Source organism: Pristis pectinata, chromosome 13 (genome assembly GCF_009764475.1).
Source record: "Pristis pectinata isolate sPriPec2 chromosome 13, sPriPec2.1.pri, whole genome shotgun sequence".
Classification (NCBI taxonomy): domain Eukaryota; kingdom Metazoa; phylum Chordata; class Chondrichthyes; order Rhinopristiformes; family Pristidae; genus Pristis; species Pristis pectinata.
The window spans coordinates 50329394-50351582 of record NC_067417.1 but is presented as its reverse complement, the minus strand read 5'-3'; the positions used below and the strand labels follow the sequence as shown (position 1 = coordinate 50351582).

Here is a 22189-nt window from a genome sequence, read left to right as displayed (position 1 = left end):
CAACCAGAACCCCCACTGCACACTGTCCCATGCAGTCACACCTCTCCCGGAACGTCCCAACCAGAACCCATGCACAGGACCCAAACTGCACCTCCCCAGTCTGTGCTCAGTGGCTTGACTCATGAAGGAAGGCATCCCCTGTCTCCTTGTTAATCACTTCATTGACCTGTCCTGCTAGATTAAGGATCAGTGGAGGTAAACTCCGAGATCACTCTGTCTCTCCGCAGTTCACCACACACTGTCAGTTACCAAGGGCACTTGCCGCATTGCACCTCCTTCTCTGCAGCGTTATGCTCTGAATGATGTTAGAAGGGGAGAACGATCTGATCATTGCGAACAATCTGATCCAGAAAGGATCTCAGGTGTGATCTAAAATCTCTCTTAGACCGTGGACGCCAATCCCGTCAATTTTCGGGAGGATGCCCTTTGTACTCTGCACTGCGAGACGGTCTGGCGCTGGAGACGTCCCGTCGAGTCAACGGGCTGTGATTCCAGTCGCATTGCGGGCTCCAAACTGCTGCTTTGTCAAATATAGTCTTTCGGCTGCGATACTACACCGAGCCTGTCCTGCCCTCTCGCAAGGACCGTGCGGCACCACCCGGTGGCGCGCCGCCCGCTGCCCACCTCTCCGACCCCAGACCCTGCACATTGTGGGACACGCCGGTGTCCGAGTGGGAGGCGCTGGCTTGGCGTCTGTGCTGGTTCTGCCCGTCACCGGTTGACTGAGCTTGTCTTCCGTCCTCAGGTGGGGTCTGATTCCGTGGGCAGTGGCGACAATCCTGTGCGGAGTCTTTATCTTGGGACAGAGCTCGGCCAGGGCAGCCGTGGAGCTGATGGAGCGACTGGGCTGAACGCCGGCCGCGCAAGCACTGAATCACAGACACTGTCACCTCCTTATTTCATAAATTCGTTTGTCTGTGCCCCCGTGTCTGTGTGTTCATTTCCTTGCCCGCATCCTCTCCGGGGCTCCGTCCTCCCGGGAGAGCACCCCAAACCCCTGCAAATCCATTCTCAAGATGCAGGCACTGATCCCCGGAGTTACTCCGGGCAATCTGAGAGGTACCTCCTCTTCCTGAGTTGGGTCCAAGGCTCCGTTTTCCGTGCTGTGTGGAACCCCGTGACTCCGCGAAACATCAGTGCATTTTCAGACGGTCCAGCCTGCTGCCACCGAGCCAACATCAGCCGCTGCTGGCCGCCGGCATCCGAGGAGAAAGCGACCCCCTGGGCCGCCAACTGTCCACTGTGGCTTCTCCGTCCCCGCGTCTGAGCGAACTCAACATGGGCCGCGGCTTGGCGTCAGACGCCCCCGTCAGGTCCAGGAAAGCAGTCGTCCGCCGACCGGCTGGCTGAGAATTTCGGTTTATTTTTGAAAGGAGCTTGCATTGACATAGCGCCTTCTCCCACACTCTGCGCAGTCCATGCAACTACCTACCAACTGCAATTCTTTCTGTGATGGAGAGGAATTTATACACAGCAGGATCCAACATATAATGTGGAGACAATGGACAGGACCATCTGTTACCCTGGTTATTGAGTATGTTGTCCCGGACTTTGTAAGGGATTCGCCTGCTTTGCTTTGAATTAGTGTCTGAGTCCCTCTAAATCCCCATGAATAGGTGAGCAGGGCCTTGCCAATGTCTCCTCTGAAAGACCAAAACTACCTGAGTGGCTCAGGCCAGCTTCTAGACATCTCTGCCGCGGCACCCATATCCACCACCTCCTGGTAGAGGTCAGAGACCAGAGAAGGGTTGGTCCTGCAAAGTCAGAATCAGATTTAGTGTCGCTGACTTATATGACATGAAAGTGGTTGTGTTGCGGCAGCCGTACAGTGCAGAGACATGAAATTACAAAACGTTACAAAAATAATGTGGCAAAGAAAAGGAATAACAAGGTCGTGTTCACGGGTTCACGGACCATTCAGAAGTCTGATGGCGGAGGGGAAGAAGCTGCTTCTGAAACGTCGAGTGTGGGTCTTCAGGCTCCTGTACCTCCTCCCCGATGAAAACTGAAGTGAGAGTTGTGTTGATGCTGACAGTCATTTGGAGAAGACAACGGCGAAGCCTTCATAAAACAAGTCAAGTAACGAGAAAGGGCATGCCCTGGATGGGCAATGAATAGGCTGGAAGAATTGACCAGGTTTAACGTTAATTTTATTTAGATAATGTCATGTACGTAATTAATTCAAACGTCCAAGAGCAGTACACAGGATCCCTGACAACCCACCCATGCTCATGGTGAAAATCAATGTATATTCCTTCCTCTATATCTTAACAGCTGTGAGTTATTACTGTACACTTGTAACTAAGGGAAAACAACAGCAGCTTACTGAGCTACTAAACTAAATGATGCACAGACTCAGCTAAATTAACACTTAAAGCGAAGTGGCAGGCTGTCTGACAGTCCCCAGTCTGGAATGGGGTGCACTTCCTCCTCCTTGGCCTGCCTCTCCCTGGGCAGAATGTGCTCAGTCCCGAACAGCAGTACAAAGTGCGCTGTCCAATGGATTCGGAGACCGGGCGTGTAGCCGGGGGCCTGGGTGGGTCAGGGTAGAACTGCCTATATCCACATCATCGCATGGGAGTCTGTCTGTGGGTCTCTGTCTCTGTAAATGTATCTATGGGGTCTCTGTGGCATCTGTTTGCGGAGCTCTCCGTATGTCTGTAGGTGTCTGTCTGAGTGTGGGTCTCTGCGGCAGCTGTTTGTGGAGCTCTCTGTGTGTCTGTAGGTGTCTGTCTGAGTGTGGGTCTCTGCGGCAGCTGTTTGTGGAGCTCTCTGTGTGTCTGTGGGTCTCTGTGGCATCTGTTTGTGGAGCTCTCCGTATGTCTGTGTGTGTCTGTCTGAGTCTGTGGGTATCTGTCTGAGTCTGTGGGTATCTGTCTGAGTCTATCTGAATTGGGAGCTCCTTTTGAGTCTATGAATTCCTGGGTTTCCGGAGGATCTGTGACTGCCCCTGTGGGAGGTGGAGAGGTACAGGAGCGGGTATAGGAGGGAGATGTTGAAGAAACATACAGGGGGCAATGGAACAGGGAATTACAACAGGGCCTCTGCAGAACGTACTAAGAGGCTGAACCAGAACTGCAGGAGGAAGGTGGGGCGATGCGGAGCAGAGGAACAGAGGGGGCAAAGAGGGGGGAGGGAGAAACAGGATAAAATATGCAAGGGAGTTGAGGGGAGGGGATATACAAAGGGGAGGTACAGGCAGCGATGTGGGTAGGTGCGGGGGTAGGGTGGAAGTGTGAATGGGATCTGTCAGAGGACATGGAGGACACAATGTGGCAGCAGGCTCCACCGACAGGCAGGTATCAAGGTCAGAGCCGTCCCACACCCAGGCCAGACCCAGCCAGGTCTGAGCCACCCCACACCCAGGCCAGACCCAGCCGCTCCGAGCCGTCCCACACCCAGACCCATGTGGGGCAGAGAGAGGTGCCTGTGCAGGGTGGGGACTGGGACAGGCTCAGGACAAAGGGACCAGATCTCCCGGCTCTTTCCCAATGTGACCATTCGGCCTTTACTGAGCTCCCCCCGTCCGTACAGGGCCTGTCAGACACACTCAGCTCAGATACACCGATTCTCTTTAATAAATAACGTGCGTAAAATAGTCAACAAATATTCCTGGAAGTAACGCATTACAAAATAAACCAAGGTCTCAACCCGTGTGGGAGCTGCCACTGTGGTAAGGGACGGTGCCTGCCTGGTCACAGACAGCAGATCCTCACCCTCAGCTTCCCTGAGAGGATCCCGGTTACTTCCCATCCAGAGTACACCAGGCAGCTGAAAGGAAGGAAAGGAACAAAGTATTCAGCCAAGTCCGGGGCTGTTTCCCACCCAGTCTCATCCCTGACCCCTCCCCTCTGTCCCCACCCAGTCTCATCCCTGACCCCTCCCCTCTGTCCCCACCCAGTCTCATCCCTGACCCCTCCCCCATCCCCCACCCAGTCTCATCCCCGTCCCCCTTCCCTCTGTCCCCACCCATTTCAATCCCACCTCCTTCCCCCTGCCTCCCACCCAGTCCAATCCCACATACCCTCATTTCTCCCACACTCCCAGTTTAGTCCCACTCTCAGCTTCCACAACCTTTAACATCCAATTTATTCCATTATGTTGAACTTATTGTCCTTTCTTTGCAACGTGGGTATTGTTGACAGGACCAACGTTCATTGCCCATCCCTCCCTGCCCTGGAGAAGGTGGGTCTGAGCCACCTTCTTGAACTGCAGCAGTCCTTCTGGTGAAGGTGCCCCCACACTGCTGTTGGGGTGGGAGCCCCAGGATTTCAACCCAGTGATGGCAATGCACCAGCAACGTACAACACAGGATGATATGTCACTTGGAACCTGCACCTGGTTGCTCTCCCCTTATCCTGCTTGGAGGTCGTATCAGTGGACCTTTACCTGGTATAAACAATGTTGAGACGGTCTCAGACTGGGTCAGTGCATCCACTTTGACATGTTGGAAAGCTTTGGATCGTTCACTTTGAAGATGCCTGACAGGGAGATAAATGGAGAGGGGAACTGAGTGAGAACCTCTCACTGTCGGGTGGAGGCCCTCAGAGACTCTGAGTGAGTGCACAGGGCTTTCAATTCAATGAAACAACCCGTGACAAAGATGGGAACAGTCCACACAAAAATACTTAATGTTGGGAATGGTCAGTGCAGGGAACGGTCATCAGGAAAAAATCTTCACTGGAAGCACCAAGTAGTTCAGGGGTTGAGGGTCACAGAGGGATGGGACAAGGGATGGAGACAAAGATCGAAATATGCTGGAGATCTGAAACAACAACAGAAAATGATGGAAACGCTCCGCAAATAAGGCAGCGACTGTGGAGGGAGGAGTAAGGTTGACATTTCAGATCAAAGACCCTTCCTCAGACCTCCTGTCCAGGTGAAGGGTCTCGACCTGAAACGCCGACTGTCCATGCCCCCCCAACAGATGCTGCCCGACCCGCTGAGTCCCTCCAGCAGTTTGTGGGTCGCTCCAGACTCCAACATCTGCCACCACCGGAGTCTCCCTCAGACCTTTCCCTTCCCCCAGATGTCGCCAGATAAGAACTCGGGGCACAGTGAATGGTGGAGTGGACACAGCAGGCAGTGGGGAGAGGGCTGGGGTGTGGTCCATGCCCATTCCTGTTTCTCTATGTGGGACAACGAGCTGCCAGAGGAAGCTGTAGAGACAGGTACAATTACATTTAAAAGACATTTAGATTGGTACATGGGACAGGAAAGGTTTCGAGGGATAGAACACAGAACATTACAGCACAGTACAGGCCCTTCAGCCCACAATGTTGTGCTGACATTTTATCCTGCTCTGAGATTTATCTAACCCTTCCCTCCCACATAGAGGGAATTTTTACACAATGGATGATTTGGGTTTACAATACATTGCCAAGGCAGGTGGTTGACACAGATTCAATGGTGGGATTCAAAAGAACAAGAACTTGAAAGGAAACAATTGCAAGCTGAAGGGCTGTGACTAGAAAGGTCACTCTTTCATACGCTGACATGGTCATTGCCCAAATGGCTTCCTTCCATGCTGGCTCCTTTCTACAATTCTTTACCTCAGCACTGGCAGCATTCAACTGGATAGTCTCGATGCGGGACATTGTACGTGCGTGAGGAAGAGGGCAGATCTCTCTGGCTGTGTGATTGCAGGGGGGGTGGTGGTGGGGGGGGGGGGGAGACCAGTCAGATTACCGTCGGCAGCGGGGCAGTCTGGGACAGAATTATCCGTCACTCATGGGTTTGGAATTGAGGTGTGTGGGAACTTCCTTCTGCAGAGGGTGGTGAATCCCTGGAATTCTCTCCTCTGGGGATTGTGAAGGCTGGATCATTGGGGGGATTTAAAGGGGAGGTAGATAAACTTTGGTACGATTGGAGAGTTGAGAGCTGTGGAAAACTGATGCCGAGGAGGGGCTGAGGCCCGGCGCGGATCAGTTATGAATAGCAGGGCAGGCTTGAGGGACTTTACTCCTGCTCCTGTTGTTATGTTCTTGTGCAGTTGGACATGCACATTGATCAGACATCAGAATGCAAATTGCGTCTCCATAACTTGACAGAGTTCTTTGATGAAGTGGCAAAGAGGGTCAAATTGGGAAATGTAGTTGATATGATATATATGGATGTCTAGAAGCCATTCCCAAAAGGGTGTTACATTAGGGTCGTGTCACTGGGAGAGAAAGCCGGAAAATCACTGGGGGCTGTGGCTTCATGAGCAGAAAACTGACTCCATACCCAGTCAGAGACGAGCAGTGGGAGGTTGATTTTCAGGCTGGAGGGAAGGGTGGAGTCCCAGGGGTCGGTGGTGGGACCACAGCTTCTCTTTACATCAATGACTTGCAGTTGGGTGCACAGGACACGATTTCCAAATGTGCAGTTGACACAAAACCCTGAGGCACAGTGAACTGTGGGGTGGATAGGGACAGGCTTCAAGGAGAGAGGGAGGCTGGTGAAATGGGCAGGGAGGTGGCCGATGGAATTTAATGCGAAGATAAACAGTGTTATATCATGAATGAAAACACACAATTTTAACACGGCTACAAGAACCGAGAGATCTGGGATATGTTATTGGACAGCGCCATAGCAGGGTGAGAAAATGGTATTGGTATTGGTATTGGTTTATTATTGTCACTTGTACCGAGGTACAGTGAAAAACTTGTCTTGCATACCGATCGTACAGGTCAATTCATTACACAGTGCATTGAGGTCATACAGGGTAAAAACAATAACAGAATACAGAGTAAAGTGCAAGTAGACAATAAGGTGCAAGGTCATAACGAGGTAGATTGTGAGGTTAAGAGTCCATCTCATCAATAGTCTTATCACAGTGGGACAGAAGCTGTCCTTGAGCCTGGTGGTACATGCCCTCAGGCTCCTGTATCTTCTGCCCGATGGGAGAGGAGAGAAGAGAGAATGACTTGGGTGGGTGGGTTCTTTGATTATGCTGGCTGCTTCACCAAGGCAGTGAGAGGTAAAGACAGAGTCCAAGCAGGGGAGGCTGGTTTCTGTGATGTTTGACAAGCATACAGGACCTTTCACTTTATGAATCGAGACAGAAAGTACAAGACCAAGGAAGTCGCAGTGAACCTTTATAAATCCAGCAGAGGGAATGGAAGAAATTCAGGGACGTGATTCCAGGGATGAGGGACTGCAGATCTGGGGAGAGGCTGGAGAAGCTGGGGTTGTTCTCCACGAAACAGAGGAGGTTGTGAGGGGGATCTGATAAAGGCATCGAAAGCAACAGAGGGTAGGGGTGAAGTAGAAACTGTTTCACTGGACAGAAGGAAGACGATGTAGGTTGTGAGTGATTGACACAAGAACCAGTGACAGTGGGCATGTGTTTGAGCGTCCGGATTACATGGCGGGGGCATTTGTGGAGGGGGATTCAACTACCATGACCAGTAGGCAACTGGATTAGTGGTAATGGCTGTGGGGAGCGACAGGGAGTGGGAGCAGTTGGATAGCTCCCACACGGATCTGGAACGGAAGCACAGGGGGAAATGTCCGTGCTGGAACCAAGTCATCGGACGGCGATGATGTGTCAGGGATTCCTGAGTGTGGCAGGATTCCCGAAGAGCAGTCCCGCAGTGTCACTTACTTCTGCCATTGCTGCTCGCTCTCCCAAAACTCATAGACGACGAAGGACACTTCGTCCGGTAACCTGACGGCTGTGACACTGCGGAGACCAAACAAGAGGGAGAACATTCCCGATCCACCCGCAGCACGTCACCGAAACCTCGCCAGCGAACGCACTCAGCACTGGGAACGGCCAACGTCAGCAGGGAACATTACAGTGAAAGTTACAAACGATCAGCTCTGGGAATGGTCAGTGTGGGAATGGTCAGTGGGAATGGTCAGTGGGGGATGGTCACTGGGGGATGATCAGTGGGGAATGGTCAGTGGTGGGAATGGTCAGCGTGGGAATGGTCAGCGTGGGAATGGTCAGTGGTGAGAATGGTCAGTGTGGGAATGGTCAGTGGGGGATTGTAAGTGGGGGAATGGTCAGTGGGGATGGTCAGTGGGGGATGGTCAGTGGGGATGGTCAGTGGGGATGGTCAGTGAGGGAATGGTCAGTGTGGGAATGGTCAGTGGGAATGTTCAGTGGGAATGGTCAGTGGGGATGGTCAGTGTGGGAATGGTCAGTGGGAATGTTCAGTGGGAATGGTCAGTGGGGAATAGTCAGTGGGGAATGGTCAGTGGGAATGGTCAGTGGGGAATGGTCAGTGTGGGAATGGTCAGTGGGAATGGTCAGTGGGGAATGGTCAGTGAGGGAATGGTCAGTGTGGGAATGGTCAGTGGGAATGTTCAGTGGGAATGGTCAGTGGGGAATGGTCAGTGTAGAAATGGTCAGTGGGAATGGTCAGTGGGAATGGTCAATGTGGAAATGGTCAGTGTTGGGAATGGTCAGTGGGAATGGTCAGTGGGGATGGTCAGTGGGGAATGGTCAGTGGGAATGGTCAGAGGGGAATGGTCAGTGGGGGAATGGTCAGTGGGGAATGGTCAGTGGGGATGGTCAGTGGGGAATGGTCAGTGTTGGGAATGGTCAGTGGGAATGGTAAGTGGGGATGGTCAGTGGGGGAATGGTCAGTGGGGGAATGGTCAGTGGAGGAATGGTCAGTGGGGAATGGTCAGTGGGAATGGTCAGTGTTGGGAATGGTCAGTGGGGAATGGTCAGTGGGGAATGGTCATTGGGGGAATGGTCAGTGGGGGAATGGTCAGTGGGCATGGTCATTGGGGGAATGGTCAGTGGGGATGGTCATTGGGGGAATGGTCAGTGGGGATGGTCAGTTGGGATGGTCATTGGGGGAATGGTCAGTGGGGGAATGTTCAGTGGGAATGGTCAGTGGGGATGGTCAGTGGGAATGGTCAGTGTGGGAATGGTCAGTGGGAATGTTCAGTGGGAATGGTCAGTGGGGGAATGGTCAGTGGGGGAATGGTCAGTGGGAATGGTCAGTGTGGGAATGGTCAGTGGGAATGTTCAGTGGGGATGGTCAGTGGGAATGGTCAGTGTGGGAATGGTCAGTGGGAATGGTCAGTGGGGATGGTCAGTGGGAATGGTCAGTGGGAATGGTCAGTGGGGAATGGTCAGTGTGGGGATGGTCAGTGGGAATGGTCAGTGGGAATGGTCAGCGGGAATGGTCAGTGGCAATGGTCAGTGGAGATGGTCAGTGGGGAATGGTCAGTGGGGATGGTCAGTGGGGGAATGGTCAGTGGGGGAATGGTCAGTGAGGAATGGTCAGTGGGGATGGTCAGTGGGGGAATGGTCAGTGGGGAATGGTCAGTGGGAATGGCCAGTGGGGGAATGGTCAGTGGGAATGGTCAGCGGGAATGGTCAGTGGCAATGGTCAGTGGGGATGGTCAGTGGGGAATGGTCAGTGGGAATGGTCAGTGGGGATGGTCAGTGGGGTTGGTCAGTGGGGAATGGTCAGTGTTGGGAATGGTCAGTGGGGAATTGTCAGTGGGAATGGTCAGTGGGGAATGGTCAGTGGGGTTGGTCAGTGGGGATTGTCAGTGTTGGGAATGGTCAGTGGGGATGGTCAGTGGGGATGGTCAGTGGGGAATGGTCAGTGGGGGAATGGTCATTGGGGGAATGGTCAGTGGGAGAATGGTCAGTGGGGGAATGGTCAGTGGGGAATGGTCAGTGGGGGAATGGTCAGTGGGGAATGGTCAGTGGGGATGGTCATTGGGGGAATGGTCAGTGGGGATGGTCAGTGGGGAATGGTCAGTCTGAATGGTCAGTGTGGAATGGTCAGTGGGGATGGTCAGTGGGGATGGTCAGTGGGGAATGGTCAGTGGGGGAATGGTCAGTGGGGATGGTCAGTGGGGAATGGTCAGTGGGGATGGTCATTGGGGGAATGGTCAGTGGGGATGGTCATTGGGGATGGTCAGTGGGGATGGTCATTGGGGGAATGGTCAGTGGAGGAATGGTCAGTGGGGAATGGTCAGTGTTGGGAATGGTCAGTGGGGAATGGTCAGTGGGAATGGTCAGTGTTGGGAACGGTCACTGGGGAATGGTCAGTGGGGAATGGTCATTGGGGGAATGGTCAGTGGGGGAATGGTCAGTGGGGATGGTCAGTGGGGAATGGTCATTGGGGGAATGGTCAGTGGGAATGGTCAGTGGGGATGGTCAGTGGGAGAATGGTCAGTGGGGGAATGGTCAGTGGGGAATGGTCAGTGGGGTAATGGTCAGTGGGGGAATGGTCAGTGGGGAATGGTCAGTGAGAATGGTCAGTGTTGGTAATGGTCAGTGGGGATGGTCATTGGGGGAATGGTCAGTGGGAATGGTCAGTGGGGGAATGGTAAGTGGGGATGGTCAGTGGGGATGGTCATTGGGGGAATGGTCAGTGGGGATGGTCAGTTGGGATGGTCATTGGGGGAATGGTCAGTGGGGGAATGGTCAGTGAGGATGTTCAGTGGGGAATGGTCAGTGGGGGAATGGTCAGTGGGGATGGTCAGTGGGGGAATGGTCAGTGGGGGAATGGTCAGTGGGAATAGTCAGTGGGGAATGGTCAGTGAGGGAATGGTCAGTGGGAATGTTCAGTGGGAATGGTCAGTGGGGATGGTCAGTGGGAATGGTCAGTGTGGGAATGGTCAGTGGGAATGGTCAGTGGGGATGGTCAGTGGGAATGGTCAGTGGGAATGGTCAGTGGGGAATGGTCAGTGTGGGGATGGTCAGTGGGAATGGTCAGTGGGGAATGGTCAGTGAGGGAATGGTCAGTGGGGAATGGTCAGTGGGAATGGTCAGTGTTGGGAATGGTCAGTGGGGAATGGTCAGTGGGGAATGGTCATTGGGGGAATGGTCAGTGGGGGAATGGTCAGTGGGGATGGTAAGTGGGGATGGTCATTGGGGGAATGGTCAGTGGGGGAATGGTCAGTGGGTATGGTCAGTGGGGAATGGTCATTGGGGGAATGGTCAGTGGGGGAATGGTCAGTGGGGGAATGGTCAGTGGTGAATGGTCAGTGGGGATGGTCATTGGGGGAATGGTCAGTGGGGGAATGGTCAGTGGGGATGGTCAGTGGGGAATGGTCAGTCTGAATGGTCAGTGTGGAATGGTCAGTGGGGATGGTCAGTGGGGAATGGTCAGTGGGCATGGTCATTGGGGGAATGGTCAGTGGAGATGGTCATTGGGGATGGTCAGTGGGGATGGTCAGTGGGGGAATGGTCAGTGGGGATGGTCAGTGGGGATGGTCAGTGGGGGAATGGTCAGTGGGGGAATGGTCAGTGGAGATGTTCAGTGTTGATGGTCAGTGGGGATGGTCAGTGGGGAATGGTCAGTGGGGATGGTCAGTGGGGGAATGTTCAGTGGGGATGGTCAGTGGGGGAATGGTCAGTAGGGATGGTCAGTGGGTATGGTCAGTGGGGGAATGGTCAGTGGAGATGTTCAGTGTTGATGGTCAGTGGGGATGGTCAGTGGGGAATGGTCAGTGGGGATGGTCAGTGGGGATGGTCAGTGGGGAATGGTCAGTGGGGATGGTCAGTGGGGGAATGTTCAGTGGGGATGGTCAGTGGGGGAATGGTCAGTAGGGATGGTCAGTGGGTATGGTCAGTGGGGGAATGGTCAGTGGAGATGTTCAGTGTTGATGGTCAGTGGGGATGGTCAGTGGGGAATGGTCAGTGGGGATGGTCAGTGGGGAATGGTCATTGGGGAATAGTCAGTGGGGATGGTCAGTGGAGATGGTCTTTGGGGATGGTCAGTGGCGATGGTCATTGGGGGAATGGTCAGTGGGGGAATGGTCAGTGGTGGAATGGTCAGTGGGGATGGTCAGTGGGGATGGTCAGTGGGGGAATGGTCAGTGGGGAATGGTCAGTGGCGATGGTCATTGGGGGAATGGTCAGTGGGGGAATGGTCAGTGGTGGAATGGTCAGTGGGGATGGTCAGTGGGGATGGTCAGTGGGGGAATGGTCAGTGGGGGAATGGTCAGTGGGGATGGTCAGTGGGGGAATGGTCAGTGGGGAATGGTCAGTGGGGATGGTCAGTGGGGATGGTCTTTGAGGATGGTCAGTGGCGATGGTCATTGGGGGAATGGTCATTGGGGGAATGGTCAGTGGGGATGGTCATTGGGGAATGGTCATTGGGGATGGTCAGTGGGGATCGTCACTGGGGGAATGGTCAGTGGGGGAATGGTCAGTGGGGATGGTCAGTGGGGAATGGTCAGTGGGGATGGTCATTGGGGGAATGGTCAGTGGGGGGATGGTCAGTGGGAATGGTCAGTGGGGGACTGGTCAGTGGGGATGGTCAGTGGGGAATGGTCAGTGGGGATGGTCAGTGGGGAATGGTCAGTGGGGAATGGTCAGTGGGGATGTTCAGTGGGGATGGTCATTGGGGGAATGGTCAGTGTGGATGGTCATTGGGGAATGGTCATTGGGGAATGGTCAGTGGGGATGGTCAGTGGGGATGGTCTTTGGGGATGGTCAGTGGCGATGGTCATTGGGGGAATGGTCATTGGGGGGATGGTCAGTGGGGATGGTCATTGGGGAATGGTCATTGGGGATGGTCAGTGGGGATGGTCACTGGGGGAATGGTCAGTGGGGGAATGGTCAGTGGGGATGGTCAGTGGGGAATGGTCAGTGGGGATGGTCATTGGGGGAATGGTCAGTGGGGGAATGGTCAGTGGGAATGGTCAGTGGGGGACTGGTCAGTGGGGATGGTCTGTGGGGAATGGTCAGTGGGGATGGTCAGTGGTGATGGTTATTGGGGGAATGGTCAGTGGGGATGGTCATTGGGGAATGGTCAGTGGGGATGGTCAGTGGGGATGGTCTTTGGGGATGGTCAGTGGCGATGGTCATTGGGGGAATGGTCTGTGGGGGAATGGTCAGTGGGGATGGTCAGTGGGGATGGTCATTGGGGGAATGGTCAGTGGGGATGGTCAGTGGGGATGGTCAGGGGGGATGGTCATTGGGGGAATGGTCAGTGGGGGAATGGTCAGTGGGGATGGTCAGTGGGGGAATGGTCAGTGGGAATGGTCAGTGGGGGACTGGTCAGTGGGGATGGTCAGTGGGGAATGGTCAGTGGGGATGGTCATTGGGGGAATGATCAGTGGGGAATGGTCAGTGGGGATGGTCAGTGGGGGAATGGTCAGTGGGGGTGGTCAGTGGGGATGGTCAGTGGGGGAATGGTCAGTGTGGATGGTCAGTGGGGATGGTCAGTGGGGGAATGGTCAGTGGGGATGGTCAGTGGGGGAATGGTCAGTGGGGGAATGGTCAGTGGGGATGGTCAGTGGGGGAATGGTCAGTGGGGATGGTCAGTGGGGATGGTCATTGGGGGAATGGTCAGTGGGGGAACATTCTCTGTCACGTTAACTGCCATTTTCCACACTTTCCTCTTTGGTCATTCTCCCCCGATCGCACCCACGCTGGAACTGCGGACCCGCTGCCTCTACTCCCCCTGCAACCTCTCAGTAGCTCCAGCCTGAACTCCACCCACCCTACCTCACCAGCTGTCGGGGTAACCCCCTGAGCGGCTGGACTCACTGGAAGCAGTCTCGCTGTGCCGACACATCCTTCAGATATTGCTTCAGAGAGCTGCCAAACTCTGCCAGCTGCTTCGGGCCAATGGTCATGTGTTGGCGCACGAGTAAGAGATGCTGGAGAGAGAGAGAGAGAGAGAGAAAGAGAGAGAGAGTTAGAGAGAGAGAACAGAAAGTTAGAATTGACATCAACAGAATGAGGGGACTGTGAAAGTGGGAAGGGTTGGGAGGGATGTTGGAGGTCAGTGAAGAGAAGCCTTTGTTTATTGCACACTCCTGTCCACCGACACACAGCAGCAGCAGTCTGTCCCATCTACAGGAGGCACTGCAGCAACTCACCGAGGCTTCTTAGACTCCAAACCCACCACCTCTCCCAGCGAGAAGGACAAGGGCAGCAAATGTACGGTGAACACCACCCCCTGGGAGTCGCCCTCCGAGTCGCACACCGTCCCGACTCGGAAATACATCGCCGTCCCTTCACCGTCGCTGGGTCTGAACCCTGGAAGCCACCTTGGCAACCTCAGTATACCAACAGGTCCCTCCCCAGTGCATTGCACTATGCATCATTTAAGGTGCATCACAGGTGCAACACTTCCTTCCTTCCCTCCTGTCCATCTACACGGTGCCTTGCTTCAGGAAGGCCGACAGTATCGTCAGGGATGCCTGCCGTCCTGGCCGTTCCCTTTTCTCTCTTCTGCCTTCTGGGAGGAGACCCAGGAGCTCGAACAACCAGAGGGCCAGACTCAAGAACAGCTTCTTCCTCACTGCTGTCAGACTCCTGAACCAGTCACCTCTTTCACAGCCCCTTCCCGGAGGTGGTGCCACGTTCTCGGACTCTTAATTCTACCTCTCTCGGTTATTCCATTCCTCTCACTTTAGCATTTCTTTATACACGGTTTCAGACTGCACAGAAACCAGCCTCCCCTCCATGGACTCTGTCTATACCTCTCGCTGCCTTGGCGAAGCAGGCAGCATAATCAAAGGCCCCCACCCACCCGGGTCATTCTCTCTTCTCCCCTCTCCCATCGGGCAGAAGATACAGGAGCCTGAGGGCACGTACCACCAGGCTCAAGGACAGCTTCTATCCCACGGTGATAAGACTATTGAACGGTTCCCTCATACGATGAGATGGACTCTGACCTCACAATTTAACTTGTGACCTCGCACCTTATTGTCTGCCTGCACTGCACTTCCCTGTAGCTGTAAGACTTTACTCTGTACTCTGTTATTGTTTTTACCCGTACTACATCAATGCACTGTGTACTAACTCAATGTAACTGCACTGTGTAATGAATTGATCTGTACGATCGGTATGCAAGACAAGTTTTTCACTGTACCTCAGTACAAGTGACAATAATAAACCAATTCCAATACCAGTACTTTGCACTATTCTTTTGTCTTGCTCAACACTTGTATTTATTGTAGTTATCATTGTTTACTCTGTGAGCTTCACATGAGCAAGAATCTCATTGCACCTTGGTGTGTATGACACTAAACTAATCTGAATCTGATCTGAAGGTGCTTCCCAATTCATTATGTACATACCCCATGCACCATTCCTGCACCACTTAGCACACCACCCAGGGCATTAGCCAAAACATAATCTAATGCACTGCTCCGTCTGTTGTATGACCACTGCACACCCCACTTTGGGGGCTGTGCTAACAACCACAGGAAGCAGGACCCCTCTCGCACGCACTGGCCACCAGACATGGTCAAAGGCAGCTTTGAATCAATGGTTTGGAGTCACCGTGTGAATCAACTCTTACATGCATCTCCTCATCACTGTTCATGGGATTAAAACGGGTGGATCACGCACTGCGCGGTAGTGTAGTGGTTAGCGTAACGCTATTAAGGCGCCAGCGACCCGGGTTCAATTCTGGCCGCTGTCTGTAAGGAGTTTGTACGTTCTCCCCGTGTCTGCGTGGGTTTCCTCCGGGTGCTCCGGTTTCCTCCCACATTCCAAAGACGTACGGGTTAGGAAGTTGTGGGCATGCTATGTTGGCGCCAGAAGCGTGGTGACACTTGCGGGTTGCCCCCAGAACACTCTACGCAAAAGATGCCTTTCACTGTATTTCGATGTACGTGTGAGTAATAAAGAGATCTTGTCTTATTTACCATGGTAACAGTCGGACTGGGAGCCAGGCCTCGGGCTGGACAGCCAGGCTGTTGCTGTCGTCACTCCAACCTCCAGAGGCAGGTCACCCTGACATTCCCACTCCCGAAGCTCAGCGGGATGGAGCGCAGCCGGGATCAACCTCCCGGGTGAATGGGGTTCACCCCAACTCTGTACATAAAGCCCGTGTGGGAAGCGGGCAGTGTTGGGCCCAGGCCCGCGGGCAGTGTTGGGCCCAGGCCCATGGGCAGTGTCGGGCACAGGCCCACGGCCAGTGTTCCAGGCCCACGGGCAAGCGTCGGGCCCAGCCCCATGGGCAGTCTCCCAGGCCCACAGGCAGTGTCCCAGGCCCATGGGCAGTGTCAGGCCCAGGCCCACGGTCTACCCGGGACTGGCCGCTCACCACAGGACCTGCTGGAGATATGGTCCACTCACCGAGCAGGTCAGGTTCTCGTTGTCTCTCACCTTCTGCTGCAGGTCAAGCCAGACGGTCTGAAAGCAGAGAGAGAGATGAGTGAGGGGAACAGGGGGGGCTAGGACTCTCCCTACACCACCCCTACCCCTCCCAGAGGTAACATGGGGCAGTGAGGGGGCTGGGACTCTCCCTACACCACCCCTACCCCTCCCAGAGGTAACACGGGGCAGTGAGGGGGCTGGGACTCTCCCTACACCACCCCTACCCCTCCCAGTGGCAACACGGGGCAGTGAGGGGGCTGGGACTCTCCCTATACCACCCCCACCCCTCCCAGGGGTAACACAAGGCAGTGAGGGGACAGGACAAGCTGGGACACTCCCTGCACCACCTTCCACCCCAGCCAAGGGTGGGTGATGTTTCCCTAAATAGCCCAACAGAGCTCACACTCCATGTTCTGGTCATGAGTGTTCCCATTCCAAAGGAAACGAATCATTAGGGGGAGATGAACATTGGAATTCTGACTGCCCCAGAGCCTGTGAAGAAACTACACACTAAGTAAATGAGAGAGATTTCCCCAGGTAAACAGAGCATTTTGGATTTCGCATTAGATATAATCAGGTTCCTCAGAAAAGTTTTTATCTTGTTTTTCCCACAAGTTACACTTTTGGAATGTCACAAATGCAAGGATGACAGATACGGTGAGTTGCAACAGTGCTGCATGGAAGGACCTTTCCAAGTCTGTGTGAGGTCATCCAGCAGAAATGCATTGACTGCACTGGGGCAGAGCTCACACCCAGGACTTCACCTAGCATTGTGGACCATGGAGTTTGTGGAAAAGAAGAGGATCAAGGGGAGACAACTACTAGGGGTGGGAGGGATAGGATGGTGGTGGAGGAGATAGTGACTGAGGAGACCATCGTGGGTGGGAGATATACCAGGACGTTGCCTGGATTGGAGAGCACGTCTTATGAGGATAGGTTGAGTGAGCTAGGGCTTTTCTCTTTGGAGAGAAGGAGAATGGGAGGTGACTTTTGATAGAGGTGTACAAGATGATAAGAGGCATAGATTGAGTGGACAGTCAGAGACCTTTTCCCAGGGCAACAATTGCTAACACGAGGGGCCATAATTTTAAGGTGATTGGAGGAAGGTATAAGGGGGATGTCAGGGGTAAGATTTTTACACAGAGAGTGGTGGGTGCGTGGAACGCACTGCCTGCAGAGGTTGTGGGGGCAGATACTCTTAGATAGACACATGAATGACAGAGAAATGGAGGGCTATGTGGGAGGAAAGGGTTAGATAGGTCTTAGAACAGGATAAAATGTCAGCACAACATCGTGGGCCGAAGGGCCTGTGCTGTGCTGTAATATTCAATGTTCTATGTCGCACAAGGTCTGGATTCAGTCAGGAGGGATGGGGTGGGGAGTTTTGTGGTGATGATCAGGTGTATAGAGGGATTTTTGGGTCCAAGACCACAGCTCACTGAAAGCAGCAACACAAGTGGATAGGGTGGTAAAGAAGGCGTACAGAATACTTGCCTTCATCGGTCGGGGTGTTGAGTTTCAGAGTCAGAAAGTCATGTCGCAGCTGTATAAAACTTTGGTTTGGCAGTATTTGAAGTATTGCATTCAATTCTGGTTGCCCCATTACAGGAAGGATGTGGAGGCCTTGGAGAGGGTATAGGAGAGGTTCACCAGGACGCTGCCTGGATTAGAGGGTACGAGTTATAAGGAGAGGTTGGACAAACTTGGGTTGTTTTCTCTGGAGTGGCAGAGGCTGAGGGGAGACCTGATAGAGGTTTATAAGATTATGAGAGGCATAGATAGGGTGGACAGTCAGAACCTTTTTTCCCAGGGTAGAAATGTCAAATACTAGAGGGCATGCATTTAAGGTGAGGGGGGAATGTTTAAAGGGGTTTAGTGGGGCAAGTTATTTTACCTAGACAGTGGTGGGTGCCTGAACCAGACGGCCAGGGATGGTGTTAGAAGCAGGCACATTAGTGGCATTCAAGAGGCTTTTAGAAAGGCAAATACGTCAGGAATGGAGGGATATGGATCACGTGCAGGCAGTAGGGATTAGTTTAATTTGACACCGTGATCGCCACAGACGTTGTGGGCCGAAGGGCCTGTTCCTGTGCTGCACTGTTTCACGTTCTCTGCTCTGTGATGGAGAGGTTTGAGGACATCAGCTGTGAGGGATGGGGGTGGAGGAGAGCAGACAGAGAAAGGCAATTAGAGAAGGCTTCCGCCTGGGGGACAATGGACCACAGCCAGCCCGCTCCCCTAGTGATGTGGTGAGGTTGGGCCTCTGTAAGGCAGGCTGTACCCTAACCCTGACCCTCTGGTTTACCAGCCCGAGGTGGAATTAGACAGGTGAAGTTGGACTAAAGGCTTGGAAGCCATGGGCCAAACCAAGGGGGAGATGGTCGCAGGGTCAGCCTTGTATACCCAGAGGAATCTCGTATGTTCAGTTCTGGTCGCCTCATTATAGGAAGGATGTGGGAGCTTTAGAGAGGGTGCAGAGGAGACTTACCATGATGCTGCCTGGATTGGAGAGCATGCTTTATGAGGATAGGTTGAGCGAGCTAGGGCTTTTCTCTTTGGAGAGAAGGAGAATGAGAGGTGACTTGATAGAGGTGTATAAGATGATAAGAGGCATAGATCGAGTGGACAGTCAGAGACTTTTTCCCAGGGCAACAATGGCTAACACGAGGGGACATAATTTTAAGGTGATTGGAGGAAGGTATAAGGGGGATGTCAGGGGTAAGTTTTTTACACAGAGAGTGGTGGGTGCGTGGAACGCACTGCCGGCAGAGGTGGTGGGGGCAGATACATTAGGGACATTTAAGAGATTCTTAGATAGACACATGAATGATAGAGAAATGGAGGGCTATGTGGGAGGGAAGGGTTAGATAGATCTTAGAGCAGGATAAAATGTCGGTACAACATTGTGGGCCGAAGGGCCTGTCCTGTGCTGTAATGTTCTATGTTCTATGTATCGGTGAAGTGTGCACTCCTGCACAAGTTAGAATTTTACCCAAAATAGATCGTGTGATGCACAAAACAATTGCACTAAATGGTAGGAATTTCACGCCAAGTTCTCTCCTTCTCAATCCTTGGTCACTGCGCAGTTGCCTTAAAGTTACAGTCCCACATGCTAATTTAATGCGACAGTTTATCGAACACCTTCTGCACGTTAATGTGCGTATCATCTGTCAGATCTGCTTCCGTATGCACCCCTCCCCCAGGATTTCCTTAAACATCTCAGTCAAATTAATCACATCAGCACAAGCCTCACTGCCGATCCATTGTGGCTTCTGGATATTTACCCAGCACGGTCTTCCATGTCTCCAGTGTTATTAACGTTCGCGTTGTCCCAGGAGTAAGACGGGTTTGTCCCTGGACTGCTCAATGATGGGTGCTCAACCCCCCCCTCCAACCAGACTAACGTGGTTCAGATTCCTCTGTGACGATACAAAGGCAGTGTAGGACGAGGAGTGGAGTCACACCTGTACCACAAACACAGTCGAATCGGGGTGGCAGGGGTGACGACAGAAATGGTCATTCATCTGCTTCACTCAGACAAGAACTAACCTTCAGCACCATCACACCTTCTTGCAGTTGGCTGGCCTTGGAGCCTGCATTCTGTGGAGCCCTGGGAGCGGTCTGTCCCCATGGAAGTACCCAGAACCCTTACTGGGACACTGGTAATTACAAAGCTTCGCCCTCAGACACCCTCCCCCTCAACACAGAAGCCGCGGTGCTGCAGTGACCTCAGTCAGCAGTGATGTTAGTTAGGCGGTTGGTATTGGCCAGCCTTAGTATTAATCACTGGGACAAAACCCCTGCTCCTTCCCAAATACAGTGGGGAATCTGCTGTCAGTGAGGGCTCTGCACTCGTGAGCCTTCCTTGGAAGGGGTTCAACCAGTAACCTAGGATGTAAGGATCATGGGAAGGGACTGGTGAACACATTCCTGGGCAGGGACTGGTGGGGGCTGGATCTGGGCAGGGACTGGTGGGGGAGACCCTGGGGAGGGACTGGTGGGGGGTGGATCTGGGCAGGGACTGGTTGGGGGTGGATTTGGGCAGGGACTGGTTGGGGGGTGGGGAAGGGACTGTTGGGGGGGGTGTGGGAAAGGGACTGGTGGGGGAGACCCTGGGGAGGGACTGATGGGGGGGTGGGGAGCAGTGCGGCAGGGCTCAGGGTGCATCTGCCGCTGTCTGAGGTTCCCGAAGCTGGCTGCCCCTCAGGGCTTGTATTCAGTGAGCCCAAGGAGTGGCCTGGGCCCATGGGAGTGAGCGGGTGTTTGGCCCACAACCCTCACTGGGACACTGAGCAGTGTTTACAAAGGTCTCCCTGGGAACCCCTCCCAGGGGGCCCCGCGTTGAAGGGGCCTGTGTAACAGCGGGCCAGCATCAGCCTGGGCAAACAGCAGACGGTGGGGCTGATGGGCCACAGCACTGCCCTCACCTTATCCTCCAAGCGACCAATTAATTCGGCCAGTCTGTTGATCTGCAGTTCGAGGCTGTCTCCTCTGCTGGCTGTTACAGCTGGTGGGGAGAGACACAAAACTCCTCGTTACAAGCTTCCCTTCCAGAGATAAGCACAGATTAGTTCACAATGACATCAGAAAGAGGCAATTTAGACACAGTTCAATAGGCAAGGCATAGAAGGATCCCATTATAAGATTAATGTAAATGGACAAAAGGGCCAGCATGGAGATGATGGGCCGAAGGGTTGTAGGACTCAATGAGGAGCAGGGATAGACTGCTCAGCTCCTTCAGCCTGTTCTCCTGTTGTGGCTGATCCAATCCTGACCCCGACACCCTTTCCCAGACTTCTCGACCGCCTTTTGGTTCCAATACCTGTCAGTCTCTGCCCTGAATATTTTCAATGACTCTGCCTCCACTGCTCTCTGGGGCTGAGAATTCCTAGGACTCACCGTCCCCTTTGAGAAGAAATTCCTCCTCATTGTCTTAAGAAGGAGACCTCTTATTTTGAAACTCTCCCACCGGTTCTGGACAGCCCCACCAGGGGAAAGAGCTTCTCACCGTCCACCCTGTGAATCCCCCTCAGAACCTTCAACCTGATCGAACCTCATTCTTCTAAACTCCAACAGTACAGGCCCGGGCTGCCCAACGCCTCTTCATGCATCAATCCCTTTGCCCAGGGATCAGCCCACTGACCCTTCTCTGCACTGCCCCCAACGCAAGCCCATCCTTCCTTAAATGTGGAGACCAAAACTGTGTTCAATCCTCCAGGTGTGGTCTGATCAGCATCCTGTTAAACTTGGGTTAAAGTTTCCCAACTTTTGTACTCCATATCCCTTGTAATAAAAGTCAATATTCTATTGAGCTTTTGAATTACTTGTTATACCTACATGCTAACCTTTTGCGATTCATTTATGAAAACCCCCAGATCTCTTCCACTGTAACATTCTGTAGTCACATTCCATTTAAATAATGATTTTGTTCTTCATTCTTCCCTCCAAGGTGGATAACCTGGCATCTTCCTCAATTATACCTCATCTACAACCATTCGCCCACTCACCTGCTCTATCCATATCCCTCCATGAGCTCTCTGTGTCTGCCTCAGAACTTGCCAACCCACCTGCATCTGTATCTTCAACAGAGCATCCACTCCTGTCTTCCAAGTCATGAATGTAGATTGTAATTAGTTGAGGCCCCTGCAACTAATCACTGTGGCACCATGATTCCAATCCTCTGCTTTCTGTTAGTTAGCCATCCCCCAATCCACAGCAATATATTACCCCAACCCCATGAGATCATATTTGTATAGTAACCTTTTAAATCGCACTTTAGTGAATAATTTCTGGAATCTACATATACTACATCTACTGGTTCCCCTTTATCCAGCCTCTTTGTTACAGTCTCAAAGAACTTCAATAAATTTATCAAACGTGATTTACCTTTCATTAAAACCATGTTGACTTAGTGTGATTGTCTATTGACTTTCTAAGTACCCTGCTGTTACCTGATTACTAATGGATTCTAGCATTTTCCCAGTGGTAATGCTAGACTGTAACGCAGTCCACATAAATTATAGAGAGATAGAGATACAGGGCAGAAACAGGGCCTTCAGCCCACCGAGTCTGCGCCAACCATCAACCACCCATTTACACTAATCCTACATTAATCCCAGTTTTTCTTCTCTCCACGTTCCCATCAATTTTTCCCAGATG

At 52.9% G+C, this 22189-nt stretch overlaps 2 protein-coding genes across 2 annotated transcripts in view; one reads left to right on the top strand and one right to left on the bottom strand.

Moving 5' to 3' along the window:
• The window catches only part of slc38a8a (solute carrier family 38 member 8a), a 33323-nt gene extending 31942 nt beyond the window's left edge, over positions 1–1381 (top strand). Inside the window, exon 10 of the mRNA XM_052028754.1 lies at positions 746–1381. Coding sequence (XP_051884714.1) covers positions 746–851 — 106 coding nt within the window. The 3' untranslated portion in view covers positions 852–1381. The remainder of the gene's footprint in view (positions 1–745) is intronic.
• A 752-nt stretch (positions 1382–2133) lies between these two features.
• The window catches only part of necab2 (N-terminal EF-hand calcium binding protein 2), a 91513-nt gene continuing 71457 nt past the window's right edge, over positions 2134–22189 (bottom strand). The window contains exons 8-13 of the mRNA XM_052028362.1: positions 20458–20537; positions 16010–16066; positions 13463–13575; positions 7589–7666; positions 4390–4481; positions 2134–3771 (exon numbers count right to left, since the gene is read on the bottom strand). Of these exons, the coding sequence (XP_051884322.1) occupies positions 3743–3771; positions 4390–4481; positions 7589–7666; positions 13463–13575; positions 16010–16066; positions 20458–20537 (449 nt within the window). The 3' untranslated portion in view covers positions 2134–3742. The remainder of the gene's footprint in view (positions 3772–4389; positions 4482–7588; positions 7667–13462; positions 13576–16009; positions 16067–20457; positions 20538–22189) is intronic.